At 46.2% G+C, this 20,792-nt stretch overlaps 1 protein-coding gene across 2 annotated transcripts; it reads right to left on the minus strand.

Annotated features, from left to right (window-relative positions):
• Positions 1-1,496: 1,496 nt before the first annotated feature.
• On the minus strand, positions 1,497-12,705 carry LOC125131665 (keratin, type II cytoskeletal 73-like). 2 transcript variants are annotated; one of them, XM_047788441.1, is made up of 9 exons: positions 12,205-12,705; positions 10,505-10,719; positions 9,597-9,657; positions 8,861-8,956; positions 7,960-8,124; positions 5,035-5,160; positions 4,452-4,672; positions 3,165-3,199; positions 1,497-2,377 (listed from the first exon to the last, which is right to left on the minus strand). In XM_047788441.1, exons 1-9 carry the CDS (start codon positions 12,649-12,651, stop codon positions 2,124-2,126), a joined length of 1,620 nt encoding a protein of 539 aa, XP_047644397.1. In that variant the 5' UTR covers positions 12,652-12,705; the 3' UTR covers positions 1,497-2,123. The 2 variants fall into 2 exon arrangements, with proteins under 2 accessions (XP_047644397.1, XP_047644396.1); XM_047788440.1 differs by having other exon boundaries at positions 2,124-2,380; positions 12,205-12,682.
• Positions 12,706-20,792: the final 8,087 nt, after the last annotated feature.

Consider the following 20,792-nt stretch of genomic DNA (forward strand, 5'->3'; position numbering starts at 1 on the left):
GGTTACGTTTTTTCATGGTTATGTCTCCATTAACAGCATGGACCCATTTACGTTTCACTGTATCCCCAACACTAACTCATGTCAGGCACATGATAGATAACTAAATATTCCTTGAATAGTTTCTTTACTGGACCCAAGGGTGTCTTACCTGAGGCTAATTATTCCGCCAGCCAGTTCTCCATCGGGCCATAAATAAACTGCATATAATTTATAAGATGGTTTCTTTAAAGTTCAGATTTTCTGAATTGCTTTGCCAGCAGCTAACACCTCTTTCGATGAACTAATTTAGTTTTTGAACCACAAAGATTAAGAACAAGATTTTTGTTTCCACTTACATTTTTTTTTTGTCTTTTTGCCTCTTCTAGGGCCACTTTCCACGGCATATGGAGGTTCCAAGGCTAGGGGTCTAATCAGAGTTGTAGCCGCTGGTGTAAGCCAGAGCCACAGCAACGTGGGATCCAAGCCGCGTCTGCGACCTACACCACAGCTCATGGCAATGCCAGATCCTTAACCCACTGAACAAAGCTAGGGATTGAACCCGCAACCTCATGGTTCCTAGTCGGATTCGTTAACCACTGAGCCATGACGGGAACTCCCTCCACTTACATTTATTAAGCATGAACTTTGTACCAGGAACATCTTTGTCTCATTTTAGCCTCGTTTTAGCCTAACAACCTTCTGGGGGTTGATTCTGTAGGCTTATCTTATAGCTACAGAAATGAGGCTCAAAAGGGTTGAGAGCTTCACTCATGATCACCACTTAGCTGCAGAGACGGAATTTACTCTAAGATCCTGTCTGGACCCACTGACCCTGTTCAAATGCACCTGTGAGCCCCAGTTTGAATGTGTGCAGGCCTCTCACTTGCTATTCACCTCCTGTCGCATCCTGCTAGCATGGTCATGGCCTGGGGACCTATGAGAAATCTCTGAGCACAGGTGTTTTGGAAGCAGAGTGGAGTAAAACAGACATGGCACCGTGCTTAAACATGACTCATACACATGTATATACACATTCACATCCACGATCAACGCAGTGAAACTTCTCCAAGGACCGAGAGAACATGGGTCATTTCTTGAAACAGACTCTTCCTTTGGCTTTTTCCCAGAGAACAAGGAACAGCTATAATTTGAGTCCGAGGCTTTTTGGAACTGGCCTTCTGTGGCCTCTTGGCCAGCTTTAAATATCATCGCAAAACTAATAAGTGTTGACTTCCTCTCTCTGTTGATAATCTGAATGTTCCTAAAGATTTTTCAACCACTGGAGCATTGGCCTGAGAAAAGCATGACTTGGTTCGTCGGCTGGGGATGGCAAACAGAGATAAATACACAGAATCCAGTGGAGGTGATGATGGGGTCCCATCAAAGGATTCTTAGGGGCTCTGTGGAAGGCACTGGGCCTGGGATGCCATGGGTTCCAGGTCATTGACCTCTACATACAGAAGAGACATGGCCTAAGATGAGATTCCCTTAGGGGACAGAAGCAACCTGGGCCTGCGTGAGTTGTAGAAGTTTATTGGTGAGATAGGGAAGTAGGAAGAAAGGCCTGAAGGAGGACAAGAACTCACATGCTGCGAGCACAAATCCTTTCATCGATGGGACCAGCCGTCAGAGGTACTCTCAGCTATAGAGTCTGCAGTCACTACACAAGGGACAATCAATAACCTGGTGTTTCCCCAGAGCTGGTGTTGCTTTAACAAGAGACAGTCCTTGCAGGTCTGTCAGTGGACCTGTCATCTCATGTACCCATGGAGCACACTACCTGGGCCAAATAACTACCTGGGCCATGGCATGGCGGGGACAGCAGGAGGACTGGGATTTCTAGAGAGAAAACCTTCCTTTGAAGGGGGCGCGCAGGCCAGAGGAAAGGCCAGGTCTTTCTCCTTGGCAGTGCTTCAGGAAGGTGAGCCTGGGTTAAGAGGCATATCCTTCTCTTGGTGTGAAGGCAGAAGGGTGTGCTAGAACCCTTGATTCTTAAGAAAGACCAAGGCACAGAGTTACAAGAAAGGAGATGTCAGTGGCAAAGCAAAGCAAAAAGGAGATGATGACAACGCGACAGAAGAATTTCTTGGAGCGGAGAGTCCAGGAGAAACCAGAGCAAGGCGTCCAAACCGCTGTCCTTCACGTTATCGTGTGGTTTTCTTGGTGGGTGAGCTCACAGCTGGGATCTTCCCAGGTGGGAAGTTGCACTTACTTGCACTTCCCAGCCTAGTTTTGGACTCTCCTTGGGGGCTGCAGTTCCCGCTGCCAGTGACACAGCTCCCAGACAGGATGCTGTAGCCCCTACCAACGGAGCTGGGTCGGTAGCCATAGGTGCCGGTGCCGCTGAACCCAAAGCTGGCTCCTGAGCCTACGGTCCCAGCTGTGGAGCTGCTGATGACTGCTGTGGGGGACAGGGTGGGGGGACGGTAAATCCCAGGACAGGGCTGACCCAAAGTCCCCTCCAACCTCCCTGCCCCAACTAGTTTAAATGTCTCACTCTTAAACAAACCCTCCACAGCAACCGTGGACTTGAGTTTAGTGACACATGTTCAATTCCTGAGCTGCTCTAGCACCAGGAGAAATAGCCCAGATCCCAAAGGACCCACAAACCCAGAGCCATCTCATTGTTTGAACAAACAGGAGTATCAAGGGCTTCTCCCAAAGAACAGCTGATGCCCAAGCATCATGTAAACCATCAAGTCTTGCATTTAACTTAAAACATTCTTAATTTTTTTCAAAGAAGCTCCTGATGACTTGATTCAGGAGAGTTCTTGCCAGCTTATCTCAGGAGACCAGACTGAACCCTGTGGAGCAGCATTGAAACTGGTTGTGCATGGCGAGTCTGTGCCCGGGTCTCTATGAGTGAGGAAGTGCCCCCTCCCTGTTCACTTGTCATGCAGGAAAGCCGGAGTGGAGGGGGTGGCAGAAGGAGGGTGGGGCTGAGCGTCTCATCCCAGCGTGGGTGAGCTTTTTGGGGAGGGGCCAGTGTGAAATGTCAGGATGTGATGAGGAGCTGACTCCACAGAGGAAGAGGCAGCAGGGAGCAAAAAAACATTTAGGACAATGGTGGTCCACCAGGCGGAGAGAACCCAGGCTGTTCCATGGGGGTCCCAGTGGTAGGGGACCACTTATTTAGTGTTCATTAATGGACTAAAAATATTCCTTCAGGGGCATGACATACTCACCTATGCTCACAGAATTGGTGTATTCTCCAGACATCCTGCACGGGGAGACAGGCGCAGATAAGTCTCCATCACGTGGCATCGGAGTTACCCACACCCCAGCCTAAAACCATCAGCTGGACTAAACTCAGCCTCCACAAGCCCTCCAGCTGGCCAGATGGCATTGACTGCACCTGTTTGACCTTCAGCACCTCTCTCTCCCTCCTCATTCTGCTCTTACCCCTTTCAAACTTGCAACCCGGGAGCCCCCAGTAGCAACACCACCTCCTGGGGGAGGGCCCTGCTGTTGTGCTTCTCTTTGGCCCACTTTATTTCTATGAGGCTACTGCCTGAGCAAACACATGTGTGGAAATACTGGCATCGGGAGTTGCCACTATGAAACTAACGAATGATTTTAGGACCAATAACTTCTCTCTGGATCTCCTTTATAAAAATGGTGCTGGATTAGAACCGAGTTTTTCAAATGTCAGTGCTTCATGTACCACCCTTCCTGCTGTTGCTATGACCATGTACAACTCCTACTGCTGTATATTTAGTATTTTTCATGGACTCCGCCCTTTATAACAAAACCACATTTCTCTTTATATCACCAGGGTAAATAGAAAACCAGAATTGCTGGACCAAAAAAGAACAAAACAGTAGAAGTAAAAATAAATATAATGAAAAGAAAACATACAACTTTTTTTATATTTTTAGGGGCACACCAGTAGCACATGGAAGTTCCCAGACTTTGAGTTGAACTGGAGCTGCAGTGCCGGCCTATGCCACAGCCACAGCAAGGCCAGATCTGAGCCATATCTGCGACCTATGCTGCAGCATGTGACAACGCCAGATCCTTAACCCACTGACTGAGGCCAGGGATCGAACCTGCGTCCTCATGGATACTAGTCGGGTTCTTTACCCACTGAGCCACAATGTGCTCTCCAATAAAACAATTTTTTTTTAAATTTTTTGGCTAGATATCGCTGTCTTCCCAGAGACTCTGAACCTGCGATCTATGATCTCTTTACTAATAAGTATATTTACAAGTGTCAGGGTGATGATAGACACACAACAGCACCATGCTGAGACTGTCTCCCTGTCGTAGTCTGAAGACTAGAAGGAGAACCATGAAGGAACTCACCATCTTATTTATTATCCGATGGATGCTGTTTAAGGCTGTGTTTGTAGGTGACCTAAAAAGTATGTCCAGCTCCTCCAGTAGCCTGCCCCACACACCTGGGAAACCAAGCCAAAAGATGCCCAAAGTCCTTCCCACCCTAACATTCTAAAACCCTTCGCATCACCCACCGGCACTCCTCGCCCTCCAGCAGCTTGCGGTAGGTGGCGATCTCGATGTCCAGGGCCAGCTTTGTGCTCATGAGCTCCTGGTACTCGCGCAGCATCCGGGCCAGCTCCTCCTTGGCCTGGTGCAGGGCAACCTCCAGCTCGTCCAGCTTGGCCCGGGCATCCTTCAGGGCGTTGTCTCCCCGCTGCTCAGCATCAGCAATGGCCGTCTCCAGATTGGAGCACTGAGGGCCAGGAGGTAGCATCTCTCCTTGAGTTCTAAGGCACCCTGGGCCTTATTCAGTTCCCCAAGTGCTCTCTATCCTGCCCCACTTCCTAGAGCAAAGCCGCATACATGGCCAAGGAGTCCTGTTACCCTGGGACTAGGAGCTTTTTATTCTCAGCCCCTTCTCTTTCTGAAAAGACCCTTTCAATTGTTGCAAAATTCAGGTGAGTGCTAAGTGTAGGGGATCAGAGCAGGGGTTCCTTTTGAGGAGGGGGTTCTGAGATGGAGGACCCAGAGAAGGAGAAGGAGAATGAGGGAGTATGTGATTGAAAGTTCACCCCTCCCTTGGGGATGAGCCAGGAAACCCCAAACCCTCTTCACCTGCTTCTTCACACTCTCGATCTCCGAGCGCAGCCTTTGGATGAGCCGGGTCAGCTCTGAGATCTCGTTCTTGGTGTGTTTGAGGTCATCCCCATGCTGGCCGGCTGCCAGCTGGAGCTCTTGGAACTAAGGGGAGAGGGGCCAAAGCAGGGACCCAAGCTCAGCCTGGCAGACTGTGCCTTTTTGCCTGGGGAGTATGGCAGAGGTGAGCAGGGGTCCCAACTTCACCAGCCTCCCACTCAACCATCTGCTCATTGGACTGATTTATTCACCTTAAGCACAGTTGATCTCACTGATGATTAGATGTGGCCATGAGGACAGTTGAAAGTCCCATGTTGTCCACACCAGAGCACAACACAACTGCAATTATGAAACTCCTCTGCCCATAGCTTTTCAAAGTCAAGGCCCAGTTCTAACTTTTAGCTTGGCACCAAGGTGCTTTGAGATTGGGCATCCACCAGGCTCTCCAGACTCATTTCTCACTAACCCTGCGCATCAACTATGTGGCTCTCCACCTGTACCCAACACTTCCAGGTTCCATAATTGGCCCATGTGCTCTCAAGTCTCTGAGTCTGTGCATGAACTTCTCCCTCCAGCTGGAAAACTCTTCCTCCTCCAGGAAGCCTTCCCTGATCCCCTGGTTGGGTGTAGTTCTGTGCCCATAGCCCCTGGCACACCACTTATCACACTGTACTGTGATCACACATCTCTATGCCTTTCCCATCAGGTTCTGAATGATGGGATGATGGGACCTTTCATTTTATTTCTGAATTCCCAGTATCTAGCACAGGGTATGCCTAGAAAAGAGGTCTGATGAATGAATGAATGAATGAATGAACCAAAGAGGGAGCTGATGAGCTGCCCATCTCTATTTTCTCTGACTTCCTCCCCTTCATAGTTCAATTGGGCCCCAGGATACTGGAAATCTTGCTGGGCCTAGAGGCATATGGTGTGTGCGTGTGTGTGCGTGCACATGCATGTGCACACCTGTGTGTATGGCTGGGGTAGATTTGGCTATACCCCAATACTACTAGTCATAAATTTTGGGTCATATACTACTAGTTTGGGATTATTTTTGCCTTTGATGTTATCCATTGAGTAGTCAACAGAGTACTCCATTTCTACCCCAGAATTTGGCTTAAAGGGAATACCAAAAGACATGTGACATTCAGAACTCTGGTGGCTGTGCACTGCCTGTCTGTCTCTGGGTGCTTGGCCTTTCCACTGAGATAAAAGTCATCTTCTCTGGCCCCAGCATAGCCCTAGATTCAGGGTTCTTCTTAAAGGTGCCAAGCCCCCGTAAGGTGTCGGTGGCGGGGCGGGGGGGAGGCTTCTCACTGTGTTCTTGTGTTTTCTCTTCGGTGCTAATCTGGGGACAATAAATCCTATTCCAGTTCAGATGGCCTTCTGCTTCTCTGCAGGATGCAGCTTTCTCTACCCACTGACACAAGAAAGAGAAATGAACTCCCCAGTTATTTTTTTTTCATTTTAGGGCCACACCCCCAGCATATGGAAGTTCCCAGGCTAGGGGTAGAATCAGACTGCAGCTGCTGGACTACACCATAGCCTCAGCAACACCAGATCTGAGCCGAGTCTGCAACCTACACCACAGTTCATGGCAATGCCAGATCCTTAACCCACTGAGTGAGGCCAGGGATCAAACCCACATCCTCATGGATACTAGCTGGGTTCTTAGCCCTCCGAGCCACAATGGGAACTCCCAACTCCCCTGTTCTGATACTAGTCTGTCTCCTCCTGAGGCATATGAGAGAGCAAACTCTTGCCATTCAGCTCCCATCCCACCTCCAACCCTTATCATAAACACTTCTCAACCAGAGCCACCACCTTACTTTCCATTTAACACCATGGAAGCAACAGTCATATATATTCAGATCCAGCTCCATCACTTACCAGATAAATGACTTGACAAGCTACATAAACTCTTCAAAAGGTGAATAATAATGGTAATAATAATAAGCCATCTTGATACTATTTCTCAGACTATGTGAGTACTTGCCCCTAACTGAAGAGGGGCAGGTGTGAATACCCTCAAGCAGCAAACAATCCTCAAATCATGTCTGTGCAGACCTGCCTAATTCTTCTAGAAGGAACATGGGATTAAGAACTAGTCACTGACATTCCAAAGGGGTTAGACCACACGGCCATCCCTGACCCCAGCTTGTAGCAATAACATTGAAGGATTTTGAACTGGGGACTTCAGTTTGAACCTTCATTAAGAGGTCCTGGACTGAGTTCTCTCCTAGGCCTTGAAAGCTTTCCTTCCTCCCAGCCCTGTAGGCCAAATTTTTCTGTCCCTAGGGTAGCAAGGAGGCATAGGGAGGGACAAGATAAGGTCTCAAGAGGGTGGATTTCCCTTGAGAAGGAGCCTGAAAAACAGCAAGGACAATTAGGAAGTAGCCACCTTGATGGAAGAAACCAAATTATCTAAAGACTAATTTTCCCACCCACAACCCATTAGAGGAGTTAAGATCTAAGGGACTCAAACTCCCCCTTTCTCTTTGGAGCTGGACTTGAATGAGAAAGTAGGAGTTACCTGATCTCAGATCACACCCAAGAGACCCCCTAATTTACTGTAATTAATGAGGGAGTTGAGGTGCTAACTACCTATGTTTTCCTCCTTCCCAGACTCAGCTCAAAACTCTTTACCTCCAAAGACATTGTGTCCTAGTTCCCTAACCTCTGTCTTCCCAGCATTGATGATTCTGACACATTCATTTGCACTCAGCTGCATGTGTCCTCTGATAGCTTCATGGTTCCAAAGGACAGAGCTTCCTCTCCTTCTCTTGGGCTTCCCCCAGTGCCCAGGGCAATGCTGTGCTCCAAGCAAGCATGTCGGCCATGCTGAGAGGTGGAACTGGACCAGAGGCCCAAAACACGTGACTCTGGGGAGGTGTACAGCCTCACCTTGGTCTGGTACAGGGCCTCGGCCTCGGCTTTGCTCTTGAGGGCGATCTCCTCGTACTGGGCTTGGACCTCCGCAATGATGCTGTCCAGGTCCAGGCTCCGATTATTGTCCATGGAGAGGATGACAGATGTGTCACTGATGTGGGACTGGATCTGAGCAATCTCCTGCAGTGGAAACAAAGAAACGTGAAATGCCTTTTGTGAGCAGCAGAAGGTGCCAAGGTGATGAGCCTGCCCTAGCAGGGGAACCCCCCAGACCCTCCCCAATAGAAGTAAGCTATAGTCCCCAAAACTTCCAAGAATGGAGTTTACCAGCCTAGAGGTTCCAACACCACATCTAAAAACTGTTGAATGGGTTTGAAGCAGCCTGAGAAGAAAACAGTCCCTGTGTCTGATACCTGAGACAGGTCAAGAGTGCAGAAGATGAAGCGGAAACAGCTTTGCCACCACACCAGAAGCAGAAGGACACAGGAGCCCATGGATGCTTGGCCAACAAACTTAAGCTTGAAATCAGATGGTTACAGAGGTAGTAGAAAGGATGTGAGAACTTTCCACCTCCATCTCTAGGGCTTTCACGCCTAAGACTCGAGGAAGTACCCCAAGCAGCAGAGAGAAGATAGGCAGAAATGAGAATATTTAAATTGGCTGAAGGTCAGTGAGAACCCCTTAAGGATCCATGGCTTTCTGAAGGATGTGAGAGCAGGACAAATGATGACACACATCATTTGGGGACACCAAGATAGATGTCACTCTTGCTTTGATCTATAAAGCTCCCAGCATCCAAATGCTAGACATTCCCCAGGCTCTTAAAGTTCCTGATGATTAAGCGGCTGCTCGTTTATTCATATGTCTGTCCTTCTAGAAGACAAATCAGGGGTAAAGGTGGTTAGGGGAGCCTTACCCCCTCGTACAGGCACTTGAACAACTTGATTTCTCCGTCCAGGGCATCTACCTTGGCTTGCAGCTCCACCTTGCTCATGTAAGCTGCATCCACATCCTAAGGGAATCCAGAGACCTCATGATGTGGCCTTTCTTAGAGCCCAGACAGGGCTCCCCCAGGAGTTGGTGCCCCAACACCAACTACTGCAGCTAAATGCCCCAGGGAATGAAGTCATGACCCAGGGGGCAAGAACCTGACCCCCACCCAGGACTCAGTGTGAGACCTTGAGCCAAGATCCTTGTGTCTCTGAAACTCCTTATGCCCCATCCACAGATGGAATTTTTTTACTACCTCTCTGTCTGAAAGGGGGCATGGGTGAGGTCCCATATCCCATATGGTCAGTCATAGAGCAGTCAGAGCCAAGGGTAGCCAAAGACAGGCAGCCAGGGAAGGTGGACCTGCAGCTTCTCTCAAAGCATGTGCTTTCCCCCAAGCCACCATGGACATGGCCTGGGAGTGACTGTCCATATCTGTATTCCTGCCCATTCATACAGAACACGGGCAAGGACAAAACGATGTGTGCTAGATAAACATCAAGGTGTCCCAAGGTGTCCCCAAGCTGCACATCCCCCCATCTTCTCCTTCTGGCACTTGGGCTCCAGGCCTTTCCACAGAGGGCACAGATCCCGGTCTCCCCTCTGGTTCACCCCCCCCCCAATTCCACTCTGTGGGAGACTAGGTGACACTCTCTCCTCACCTTCTTAAGCACCACAAATTCATTCTCGGCACTCGTGCGCTTATTTATTTGCTCTTCATACCTGCAGAAAAAGCATCACCATGAGAAAAGTGTGTACATGAGTGTGTGTTTGTGTGTGTATGTGTGTTCTCATCATGAACGGAGATAAGAGACGCCCATATTATATATCTTTTAACAGATATTATTCTACATCTTTGCAAATCTGTCCAATTCTCTAGGTCTCTGGCCAGCATTGTGGGCAGGGTCTGAAGCAACCCCCTCCAGAGCCAGGTGCCTGGATGGTTCGGGTCAAGATTTCCTGTGAAGTCTTGAGACTGAAGAGGTTCTTCCTCCTTCCACTCAGCGTCCAAATCCCAGGAACACACTGTAGCCCCTCACAGCCATGATTCTTGTCACCCCCCCCCTCCACCTGACACCCTTACTAATAACTCCACCCTATCCCCAAGCATGAGTCCCAAGAAGGTGGCCAGACTCTCCCCTGGGACAGGAGGGAGGAGCATGGCCCAGACGTCCAGGACCTGACAGGAGTGAGAGGAACCTCAACAGAAATGCCAGCTTCCTGCCCTGCCAGGGATCGGGAGGGGGGAGGTCTCCTTGGAACTTGAAGGCGAACTGAGTGAGCTCAGGACCCCAGTGGGGTGTGCACCCTTGGGGTCTTTTGAGTGGGAGCAGGAGGGAGGGGGCTGAGGAGGTAGCCAGCTGCCAAGACAGCCCTGCCACTGCCTGGGAGACTAGCTGTTCACCACCCAGCCCTCATGATCACCCAGAGATGGCACTCATCTGGCCTGGCCAGGCAGAACTGCTCAGGATGGGCCACTCTCACTTGAGCTCAGCACCCCTGAGGCTGGTGCCTGCAGGGAAAGCCCCATCCCAGGAGGCAGTGAGCCCGGGTGCAGGGTCCTGCTCACCTCTTCTTGTAGTCCTCCACCACGTCCCGCGTGCTCCTCAGCTCTGAGTCCAGCCTCACCCTGTCCCCGGACAGCACCTCCAGCTGCTTCTGCAGGGTGCTGATGTAGCCCTCGAGGATGGGCTCCAGGTTGTTCTTACAGTTGTTCAGGTCCAGCTGCTGCAGCAGCTCCCACTTGGTCTCCAGCACCTGGTTCTGCTGCTCCAGGAACCGCACCTGGAACCCAGTCAAAAGACATTCGACCAATGGCGAGAGGTGGTAGGGTTTCCTTCCCTGGACAGTAGCTGTGCTCTCATACATTAAATAGCCTCATCTCTCAGAAAAAAAGGCACTCACACCTCTCCCCACCCAGGCCCTTTGTTTGACTGAGGTTCTCCTTCAAGGAGCAGCCACTAACATCAAGAGGGGCCTCACCACTTTCCTTTCCATCTAGTCAAGATCTTTCTCTTCTGCACTTGTCCTAACTTGCCTGGACCAGTGTCAAGTTCAGCCTGGGCTGCCTCTCTAGGGGAAGTCCTTAGACAGGTAAGCTAGCCCATACTGACCTTCATGCTCTTGGGGACCTCTACTCCAGGCCTAGTGGCCTGGCCTGTGCTCCACCACCCTCCATCTCCTTGGTCACAGCCTCTCCCAGCCCAGTCAGAGGCAGGTGCCCAGCTGATCTGGGGTCTTGGGCCCTCCTATGTTGCTTTCATGTCTGTCTGGCTGTGCTCTCCCAAAATTTCCCCAGAGAGAGAACCAGGCTACTCAAGTTTCAGCCTATGAATATCGTACTATTCCCTTGCTCAAAACTGGTGGGAGTTCCCATCGTGGCTCAGTGGCTTATGAACCCGGCTACTACCCATGAGGATGCAGGTTCGATCCCTGGCCTCGCTCAGTGGATTAAGGATCTGGAATTGCCATGAGCTATGGCATAGGTCAGATGTGACTTGGATTCTGCATTGCTGTGTCTGTGGTTTAGGGTGGCAGCTGCAGCTCCAATTGAATCCCTAGCCTGAGAACAACCATATGCCATGGGTGCAACCCTAAAAAGCAAAAAAGAAAAAGAAAAACTCTCTGGGGGTTCCACATCACCTACTTGGTCACCTCCAAGTTCTTGCACTCTTCACAGCATGCCAGCCCCTCTCCCCCCATTCAACAAACACTGCACAAACCCAAGGTCCCTCCTTTCCCCAGAAAAGTCCTATCATGCTGCATGTGACTGCTCCCTCTCCCCCGGTTGCCTTTCCCCATCTCCTTCCAGCAAACTACTACTGGTGCTCATTGTCACCCATGGTGAGCTTCCTTTGCTCCCCTAAGCTCAGGAAATCACTACTTCCTAAACCATCCCACCCCTTTGTTCCACAGTAGTTCTCAAACTCATCAGCATCACCTGTGGGCTTGTTAAAACATGGGTTCTGGGTCCTACTCCCAGAGTTTGTGATTCAATAGGTATGAGGTGGAGCCTGAGAACATGCATGTCTAACAAACGCCATGTGATGCTGATGGTGCTTGTTTAGGGACCACTTTTGAGAACCACTGATCTAGTGCACTCACCCCCATCTGCCTTGCCTTCCAGTTTGGGGTGTATTATAGGCTACGAGTCTGTCTTTCGACCAGAGTTTGAGCTGGTCTGGATCCCATGAGAGGAAGAGCAGGCCCTTATGGCTTTCTAGATATTCTAGGCTGACCCATGCCTTGGCTTTCTCCAGAAAGTCCCACCTTGTCGATGAAGGAGGCAAACTTGTTGTTCAGTGCCTTGATCTGCTCCCGCTCCTGGGCACGAACTTTCTGGATCTCAGGGTCCAGCTCCACGTTGAGGGGGACCAGGAGGCTCTTGTTGATGGTGACCTGGTGGATGCCCCCTGTAGGGGACACAGGTGGACGCACGGGCCCCAGGGCCGTGCTGCCAAACATGCTGCCAGCAAAGCCACTGGTTCGGCCTCGGCTTAACCCGTAGTTCCCTGCCCACCCACTGCTACTGGCCATGTTGAAAGAGATGCTCCGGGTGCCCCCCAGGTTATACAGGCTCCGGCTTCCGAAGTCCCCGCTGAACGGTTTGCCCCCTGCTCGATAGGAGGATGAGCTTCCCCCTGAGAGCACAGCTGAATAGCTGCTGAAGCCCACCTTGGAGGCAGCTCCTGACTTGTAGGTGAATTGGCGACTCATGCTGGGGAAGCCAGGGATGGAATGAGATGCTAACTCTGGTGAGCTGAGATGTGGCTCATCAGCCGCTGTCTCTGACTCCACTTTTATAGGGCTCAGGAGGGGGCCACTGCCCTAATTTGTGGGCTTAGTTGCCTGGGAGCAAGAAATCATTTTCTTCCAGCAAAATCAGAGATACCGGGTGAATAACTTGAAAATCCCCCAAGTGTTGGGCCTACAAGCCTTGGTCCTGTAATTTGAGTCTTATCTAATTAACATAGGATAATTAGGCTGACCAAACCATCCCTAGAAAGATCTCGGCTGGGAGGTTTGTCACAGCCTCAATTACCCTTCCCCAGGGCATGTGGTTGGGGATCAGACTGCGGGGGTGTAGAAGGGAGACCTTTAATTGGCAGCATCATCCGTGAGAGATCTCAAGACTGTAACAGCATCAGATGGCTGCTTCAGGGACCCTGGCTGAGCTTGTTTTATGTGGTTAGGAAGGGACTCCATGGCGTGGCTTCCCAGGGTTCCTCTGGACAGTTCTCATGGCCAACCAGGGCCCTGGGAGAAGAGCTCACTAGGAATCCAGACCCAACCCTCTGGCTGTAGGCCCTGCTGTGCCCTCCTGTTTATCTGTGCCAGCCATGCTGCACTGGACATCTTCTCCTGCACACACCGACTGTGTCCCTGTACCCTCCCATCTCCCCCACCCTTGACCTTGAAATAATGGCATTATCACCACTCACAATGACTGATGCTGGTGCAGTGCTTAAAATAGCTCCTCACACATAGAAGCTCACTTAATCCACTTGACCCTGAGAGAAGCTGTGAGGATCCACCTTTCACAAATGGTAAAACAAAGGCCCAGGTAGTTGAGGACAGCAAACATTTCATGTGCCTTTCATATAATGAGTCCCAGAGGATGTAAACACCCAAAAAAAGGAAGTCCCCAGCCTTGAGGATTTCTTTGGCTGGTCTTCTGACCCCACATTCAGAGCTTTACAGATCTTATTTGTTTGCCCAGCCAGACAGATAACCATTCATGTACTTGTTCATTCATCCCTCTGTTCATTTAACACACTTCTGCGGAGGGCTGACCCTGTCACAGGTCCTATACTAGGGTTTGGGTTCATAAATTAATAATACAAAAGCCTAATTCATAATTCTAGATGGGGAGGCAGACACTAAAATTTTAGTAGACCCTTACATTATCAAGGTATGTGACCCAGGAGTTTCACAATTCCCAAGTCTCAGATGCATTCACAGTATAAAATTTCCTTCATAAAAATGCAATCATTTCACTAGCCAAGCACTTGAATGAAGAGTTTACCAGTCCCCCTTTTCCATTGCTGTGCAGAGATTATGGCCTTATTCTACATTCTGTATTATAACAGTATGATGCTTCTACTTCTGTTGTATCAACCAACAGCCAAATTCAACCTGCTCTTCTTTTTTAATTCAAAACATCAATTTTCTAAGAATAATCCTTTTCTTAGATGACCTCAGTTTCATTTCCAACAACGGTACCGGTTAATCTTTTCAGTCTTTTTTCACTAGATGCAAAGTTTCGTCCCTTTGCAGTTTCTTCATAAGACACAACGAGTGAAGCAAGGCTGTACTGTGACAAGGATGCTGAGAGTCCCAGTCAGGATCACTCCCTAATAGGCTCCTTTCCCCACCCACATCATCATCAGAATGAAAGTGATTCAGACCCATGTCTCAGCAAAGCAACAAACTGCTGTCATGAGACTTGAGCTCACTCCCTAAGGGTTGAAAGCAAGTGTTTACACTCAGAACGCCAACTCTGCAGTTGCAGTGTGTGAGTGTTGATAAGAAGCCAGCCCTTCCTCCTACAAGGCCTTTGATTCCCCTCCCCAGTCCTGGCCTTTATTCCTTGGGAAGCTGCAGAGGCAGCTCAAACCTTCTCTGATCATCCCAGTCTAGCCACTCCTCTCTGGCCAGCCTCCCCAAACTGTACTGATTGCCTGCTCTAATTCCATGTCTCTACCTGTACTCCAGGTGTGTGCCAATCCTCCCAAACAGCCACAAAGTCTCCTGAGGAGAAGACCCAGATCCCATCCTCCCTCTAGTCCTCTTTACTTGCTGTCCAGAACCAGGGGTAAAGGATTCTCAGGAGGTCATGGAGGAGGCAAAAAGTCTCTTTGATGACCCTTCAAATCATTCCTCCTAAGAACAGGATCCTTAGCACCTGTCTGTAAATATATCCTAAGTAGGTTTTCTCTTTTTTAAAAAACTTAGTTATTTATTTATTCATTTTTCCTCCTTCATCACTTTATTTTTTCTTTTTTTATTATTAAAAAAGTAAAGAGTAGTTGATTTACAATGTTTCACCAAGTTCTGTTGTGCAACAAAGTGACCCAATCACACACATTTCCCTGTGCTGTACAGTAGGATCCCATTGCCTATCCATTCAAGACACAACATTTGCATCTCCCCAAACCCCCAAAATGCCCATCTCTCCCACTCTCTCCCCTTACCCCCAGCCCCCTATAACCCCAAGTCTGATCTTCTTGGTCATGCTCTCCTTCTGTTTTTTGTTTGTTTGTTTATTTGTTTTAGCTAGGATCATTTGTTTCACATTTTAGATTCCACAAATAAGTGATATCATATAGTATTTGTCTTTTTCTTTCTGGCTTACTTCACTCAGTATGGGAGTCTCTAGCTCCATCCATGTTGCTGCAAATGGCATTATTTTGTTCTTTTTTATGGCTGAGTAGTATTCCATTGTACATATATACCACGTCTTCTTAATCCATCCATCTGTTGATGGACATTTAGGTTGTTTCCATGTCTTGGCTATTGTGAATAGTGCTCACACTCATCCACACACAGTGCCTTTTAATGGCACTGTGTCTTTTTATGGCTGAGTAATACTCCATTGTTTATATGTACCACATTGTCTTAATCCTTCATCTGTCTATGGACACTAAGTAGGTTTTCAAATAGTGAGCCCCTTACATCTCAAATCCTGCCACTGTCCTCACCAGGTAAGCTAAGCTAAATGCCAGCTGAATCCTTATCTGATCTTTACCCAATTACTAAGTCATCCCCACTTCTCACAGCAGGGCAATGCTGCCGCTGGCCTTTGCCCAGGCCTCTAGGGCAGGTATTTCTGATGAGTCAGCACAAAGGAGGTGGAAAACCCTCCCCCATCACCCCCATGTGCAATTAAATCATTAGTGTTTCTCATCCAGGAAGATGGAGTAGATACACTTTTTTCTGACACTATTCCAGCAGGAAAAATTGTGTGAACACCATTCTTCTACTTACTACAACTAGAAACCTGGACGTTATATATAAAATAAATATAGAAAGACTCTTAAAGATAGAAGATACATCCTTAGGGCCCTTAGGAGCCAAGGAATGATACAGTGGTGAGTCCTCTGGGTTTTCTATGTGTTTCCTGTATTCCAGACTTGGAGCAGAAGAAAGTGGCAACCTAGAAGAAAAGGGCACAGATTTCTCTTAAAGCCCTAACAAAAGTCTAACCTCTCTATCCAAAGCTCCAGGAATGGGGCACCCAAGCAAGACAGAAAATGTATAGATATTATCACTCTACACCAATCAGACAGCACAGAAAACAATGCAGCCACCTCATCACCACCACCGCCACTCCAGCTAAAGCACAGCAAGAATCCTAGAGTCTGTACCCATCAGGCTATAAGGCACCCCAACTGCCTCCTTCTCCAGGAAACTTAATTATGTCAGTGAATGCCAAGGTAGGATCTGGGACTTTCAACCAGATAGGAATAAGTCTCAGATCCATCCAGTGTCAGTAGACACTGGGTGGGGAGCCTAGACTTCACCCCCCAACCTGGCAATGAAAGGGTGACACCCACGCCTTTCCCTTGCTAGGGCAATGTCACAAGAAGGTAGCTAAAATAAGATCCAAGATGCCCCAAGTTTTGATTAGAATTCTCTTGTCATATCAAGAACAAGGATGATCTCAAACTGAATGAGAAAAAGATACTCAATAGATGCCAACACTGAGGTAACAAAGAGAATTGTTGACAAAGATTTTAAAGTCATCATAAAAATGCTTCAATAACAATTAAGAACATGCCAAACAGATGAAAAAATAGAAATCTCAACAAAGAAATAAAAGATATCAATAAGAACCAAGAAGTTTTAGAATTGATAAATACAATAACCAAAATAGAAAACTCAAAGAATGAGCTTAACAGCAGAATAAAATGTCAAGGAGACAATCTGTGAACTGGAAAACCGGAAGACAGAACAACAGAAATTACCCTACCTGAACACCCAGAGAAAACAATGGACTGAAGAAAAAGAAAGAAGGAAGGAAGGAGGGAAGGAGAGAGAGAGAGAAGGAAGGAAGGAAGGAAGGAAGGAAGGAAGGAAGGAAGGAAGGAAGGAAGGAAGGAAGGAAGGAAAGAGAGAGAAGGAAGGAAGGAAGGAAAGAAAGAAAGGCCAGAAGGAAGAAAGAAGGAAATTAACTGAGCTTTAGGGACCTGTGGGACTATAATAAAATATTTGTACTATTGGAGTTTCCGGAGAGAAAAAAAAAAAGGAGGACTGGCTGGAAAAGCACTTCAAGAAGTAGGATTACAATTTCTCAAATTTGGCAAAAGTCATAAACCTATAGATTTATGAAGCTCAGCAAATTCAAACAAGATAAATAAAAAAAATCCACACCAAAACATAGCCAGAATATGAAAACTAAGGACAAGAAAAATCATGAAAGTGGCAAAAGAGAAACAACACTTTACCTGTAAGGAAAACTACAAGGAGAGCAGGCTCATCAGAAACCATGGAGGCTAGGAGGGAGCGGCACCATATTTTTCAAATGCTGAAAGCAAGAACTGTCAGTGAAGTTTCCTATACCCAGAAAAAAATATCTTTTAGGAATGAAGGGGAAATCAAAACATTCTTAGATGAAGGAAAGCTAATGGAACTTGTTGCCAGCAAAGCTACCTTAAAAGAATTAATAAAGGGAGTTCTCTACACATCAAGAAAATCATAAAAGAAGAAAACTTGGAATACCAGGAAGGAGGAAAGAACATGGCAATAAAAAATATGAGTAAATACAATAGACTTCCTTCTCTTGATTTTTTTAAATTATGTCTATTTATTGAAGCAAAAATTATGACACTATCTGAGTAGTTCCAAATGTATTCAGGGAAAATATTTAAGAAATTATATTATAAATGAGAGAATGTAAATGGATACAAAGAGAGTTAAAGTTTCTTTACTTGAACTGGTAAAATGATGGCAAGCAATAGACTGTCATAAGTGATATATATATAATATAATGCAACCAATAAAAATGTTGTATAAAGGCATTTACTCAAAAGCATTATATATAAATCAAAATTTGTTCTCAGGAATGTTCAAGTAACCTACAGGAAGTCAGGGAAGGGAAAATGGAAAAGAGAGAACAAATAGAAAATACAAAATAAATGATAAATGTAAGATTTAGGATATCAATAATGACATTAAATATGAATAGTCTAACTACACCAGTTAAAAAACAGAAATAGAGTGGGTTTAAAAACATGAGCCAACTATGTGCTGTCTGCAAAAAACTTACCTCAAATATATAATGATATATGCAAGGTGAATGTAAAAGAATGGGAAATGATGCATCATGAAAATATCATAATAGGAGTGGCTATATTGACATCATATAAAATAAACTTCAGAGCAAAGAATATTATAACACAAGAAGAAACATTATATAATATAAAAGGCCCAATCCATCAAAAAGACATAGAAATCCTGGAGCTCCCATTGTGGTTCAGCGAGTTAAGAACCAGACATAGTGTCTGTAAGATGCAGGTTCAATCCCTGGCCTCACTCAGTGGGTTAAGGATCCAGCATTGCTGCAAGCTGTGGCATGGGTTACAGATGCAACTCAGAACTGACATTGCTGTGGTGGTGGAACAGGCCGGCCACTGCAGCTCCAATTCGACTTCTAGCCTGGGAACTTCCATATGCTGTAGGTGCCACCCTAAATAGAAGAAGAAAAAAAAAGACATAGACATCCTAATGTATATGCTTCAAATAAAATAGCTGCAAAAATATTTGAAGCAAAAACTGAGAGAACTGAAAGAAGAAATAGATTTAAAAAAGCATTTTTAAAGTTAGAGATTTCAATGTTCCCCTCTCAACAATTAATGAACAAGTAGGGAGGAAATGATCAAGAATATAAAATAACTCACCAACACTATCAACCAACAGACCTAGGTGACATTTATAAAACACTGTATGAGAAAAATAATGTGTATATTTATATATATACATACATACATATACACATATATATATACACACATACACATATATATATATATATATGAGTGGGTCACTATGCAATACAGCAGGAACTGATACAACACTGTAAATCAACTATACTCTAATTTAAAAACCTTTTAAATACTGTACCCCTCAAAAGCAGAATATGTACACTTTAGTGTTCAGAGAACATATATCAAGATAGGCTATAACCTTAGCAATTGAGAATTTAAATCAAACAGAGTGTATTCTCTGACCACAATAAATACAACTGAAAGTCAAAAAAATTTTTTATTTAAAAAAAAAATAGGATTTCTCCAAACACTTGGAAACTAAACAATATACTTCTAAATAATCCATGGGTCAAAAAAGAAGTCTCAAGGAAAATTTTTTAAAAACATTATTTCCAAATAAGGTCACATTTGGGAAGTATTGGGTGTTAAGACTTCCACATATCTTTTTTAGAGGACAAAATTCAACCCATAACAGATATCAAAAGCACAAGCAACACATGAAAAAAAATAGATAAATGGACCCCCAGGTTTTGTTTTGTTTTGTTTTTTCTGCTTTTTAGGGCCATACCCATGCATATGGAAGTTCCCAGTCTAGGAGTCAAATCAGAACTATAGCTGCCAGCCTACACCACAGCCACAGCAACACAGGATCTGAGCCGTGTCTGTGACCTATACAACAGCAGCACTGGATCCTCAACCCACTGAGTGAGGCCAGGAATCGAACCCAAGTCCTTATGGATACTAGACAGGTTTTTTTCTACTGAGCCACAATGGGAACTCCATGCCCACCAATTTTTGACACAGGGTCAAAAGTAACACAATGGAGCAAAGACAGTCTTTCCAACAAAGGAGCAACTGCATATCCCTAAGCCAAAAAGCAATCAAGCACACAAAACCCTCAACCTAAATATCACACTTCATATAAAAATTAACTCATAATGGATCACAGACCTAAAATATAAACCTAAAAGGGTTCTTTGATTAAGCGGGATCCATAAAAAGGAAAATAAGTAGAAACTTCACCAAAATTTAAAATTTGCTCTGCAAAAGATCCTGTTAAGAAGGTAAAAAGAGGGAGTTCTTGTCGTGGCTCAGTGGTTAACGTATCTGACTAGGAACCATGAGGTTGCGGGTTAGATCCCAGGCCTTGCTCAGTGGGTTGAGGACCTGGCATTGCCGTGAGCTGCAGTGTAGGTCACAGACATGGCTCGGATCTGATGTTACTGTGGCTCTGGGGTAGGCCAGTGGTTATAGCTCTGATTAGATCCCTAGCCTGGGAACCTCCATATGCTGTGGGCGCAGCCCCAGAAAAGACAAAAAGACCAAAAAAAAAAGGAGAAGGAGAAGGAGAAGAAGAAGAAGAAAGACAAGCTAGAAACTGGAAGAAATGATTTGCAAAGCCCTTGTCCGGCAAAGGATTAGTATCTAGAATATACAATGAATCTTCAAAACTCAACCACAAAAGAATGAGCAACCTTATTTTAAAAATGAGCAAAAGAGATGAAAGACATTTCATTAAGATACACAGATGGCAACTAAGCACTTGAAAAGTGTTTCAGCATTATTTGTCCTAAAGGAAATGTAAATTTAAAGCACAACGATATATCACCACACATCTATCAGAATGGCTAGAATAAAACTTAGTGACAAAACCGAAGGCTGGCAATGATTTGGCAAAACTGGATCACTCATGCATTGCTAGTGGGAATGCAAAATGGTACTGCTGCTCTGGGAAACAGCTTGGCAATTTTTTGAAACCTGAATATTCCCACTAAAATCTGGAACAAGACAGGATGACCACTCTCACCACTGTTATTCAACATAGTATTAGAAGTCCCAGCTATTGCAATCAGATAAACAAAAGAAATAAAA

Source organism: Phacochoerus africanus, chromosome 7, assembly GCF_016906955.1.
Source record: "Phacochoerus africanus isolate WHEZ1 chromosome 7, ROS_Pafr_v1, whole genome shotgun sequence".
In the NCBI taxonomy this organism is placed as follows: Eukaryota; Metazoa; Chordata; class Mammalia; order Artiodactyla; family Suidae; genus Phacochoerus; species Phacochoerus africanus.

Bases quoted from the DNA above. Each gene is read 5' to 3' on its own strand.
- LOC125131665 (XM_047788440.1), bottom strand. From the start codon at position 12,651: ATGAGTCGCCAATTCACCTACAAGTCAGGAGCTGCCTCCAAGGTGGGC. The intron at 9,658-10,504 runs GTGAGCAGGACC...CTTTTTCTGCAG, and splicing joins GTGGAGGACTACAAGAAGAG to GTATGAAGAGCAAATAAATA. The intron at 8,125-8,860 runs GTAAGGCTCCCC...TTTCCACTGCAG, and splicing joins TCAAGTGCCTGTACGAGGGG to GAGATTGCTCAGATCCAGTC.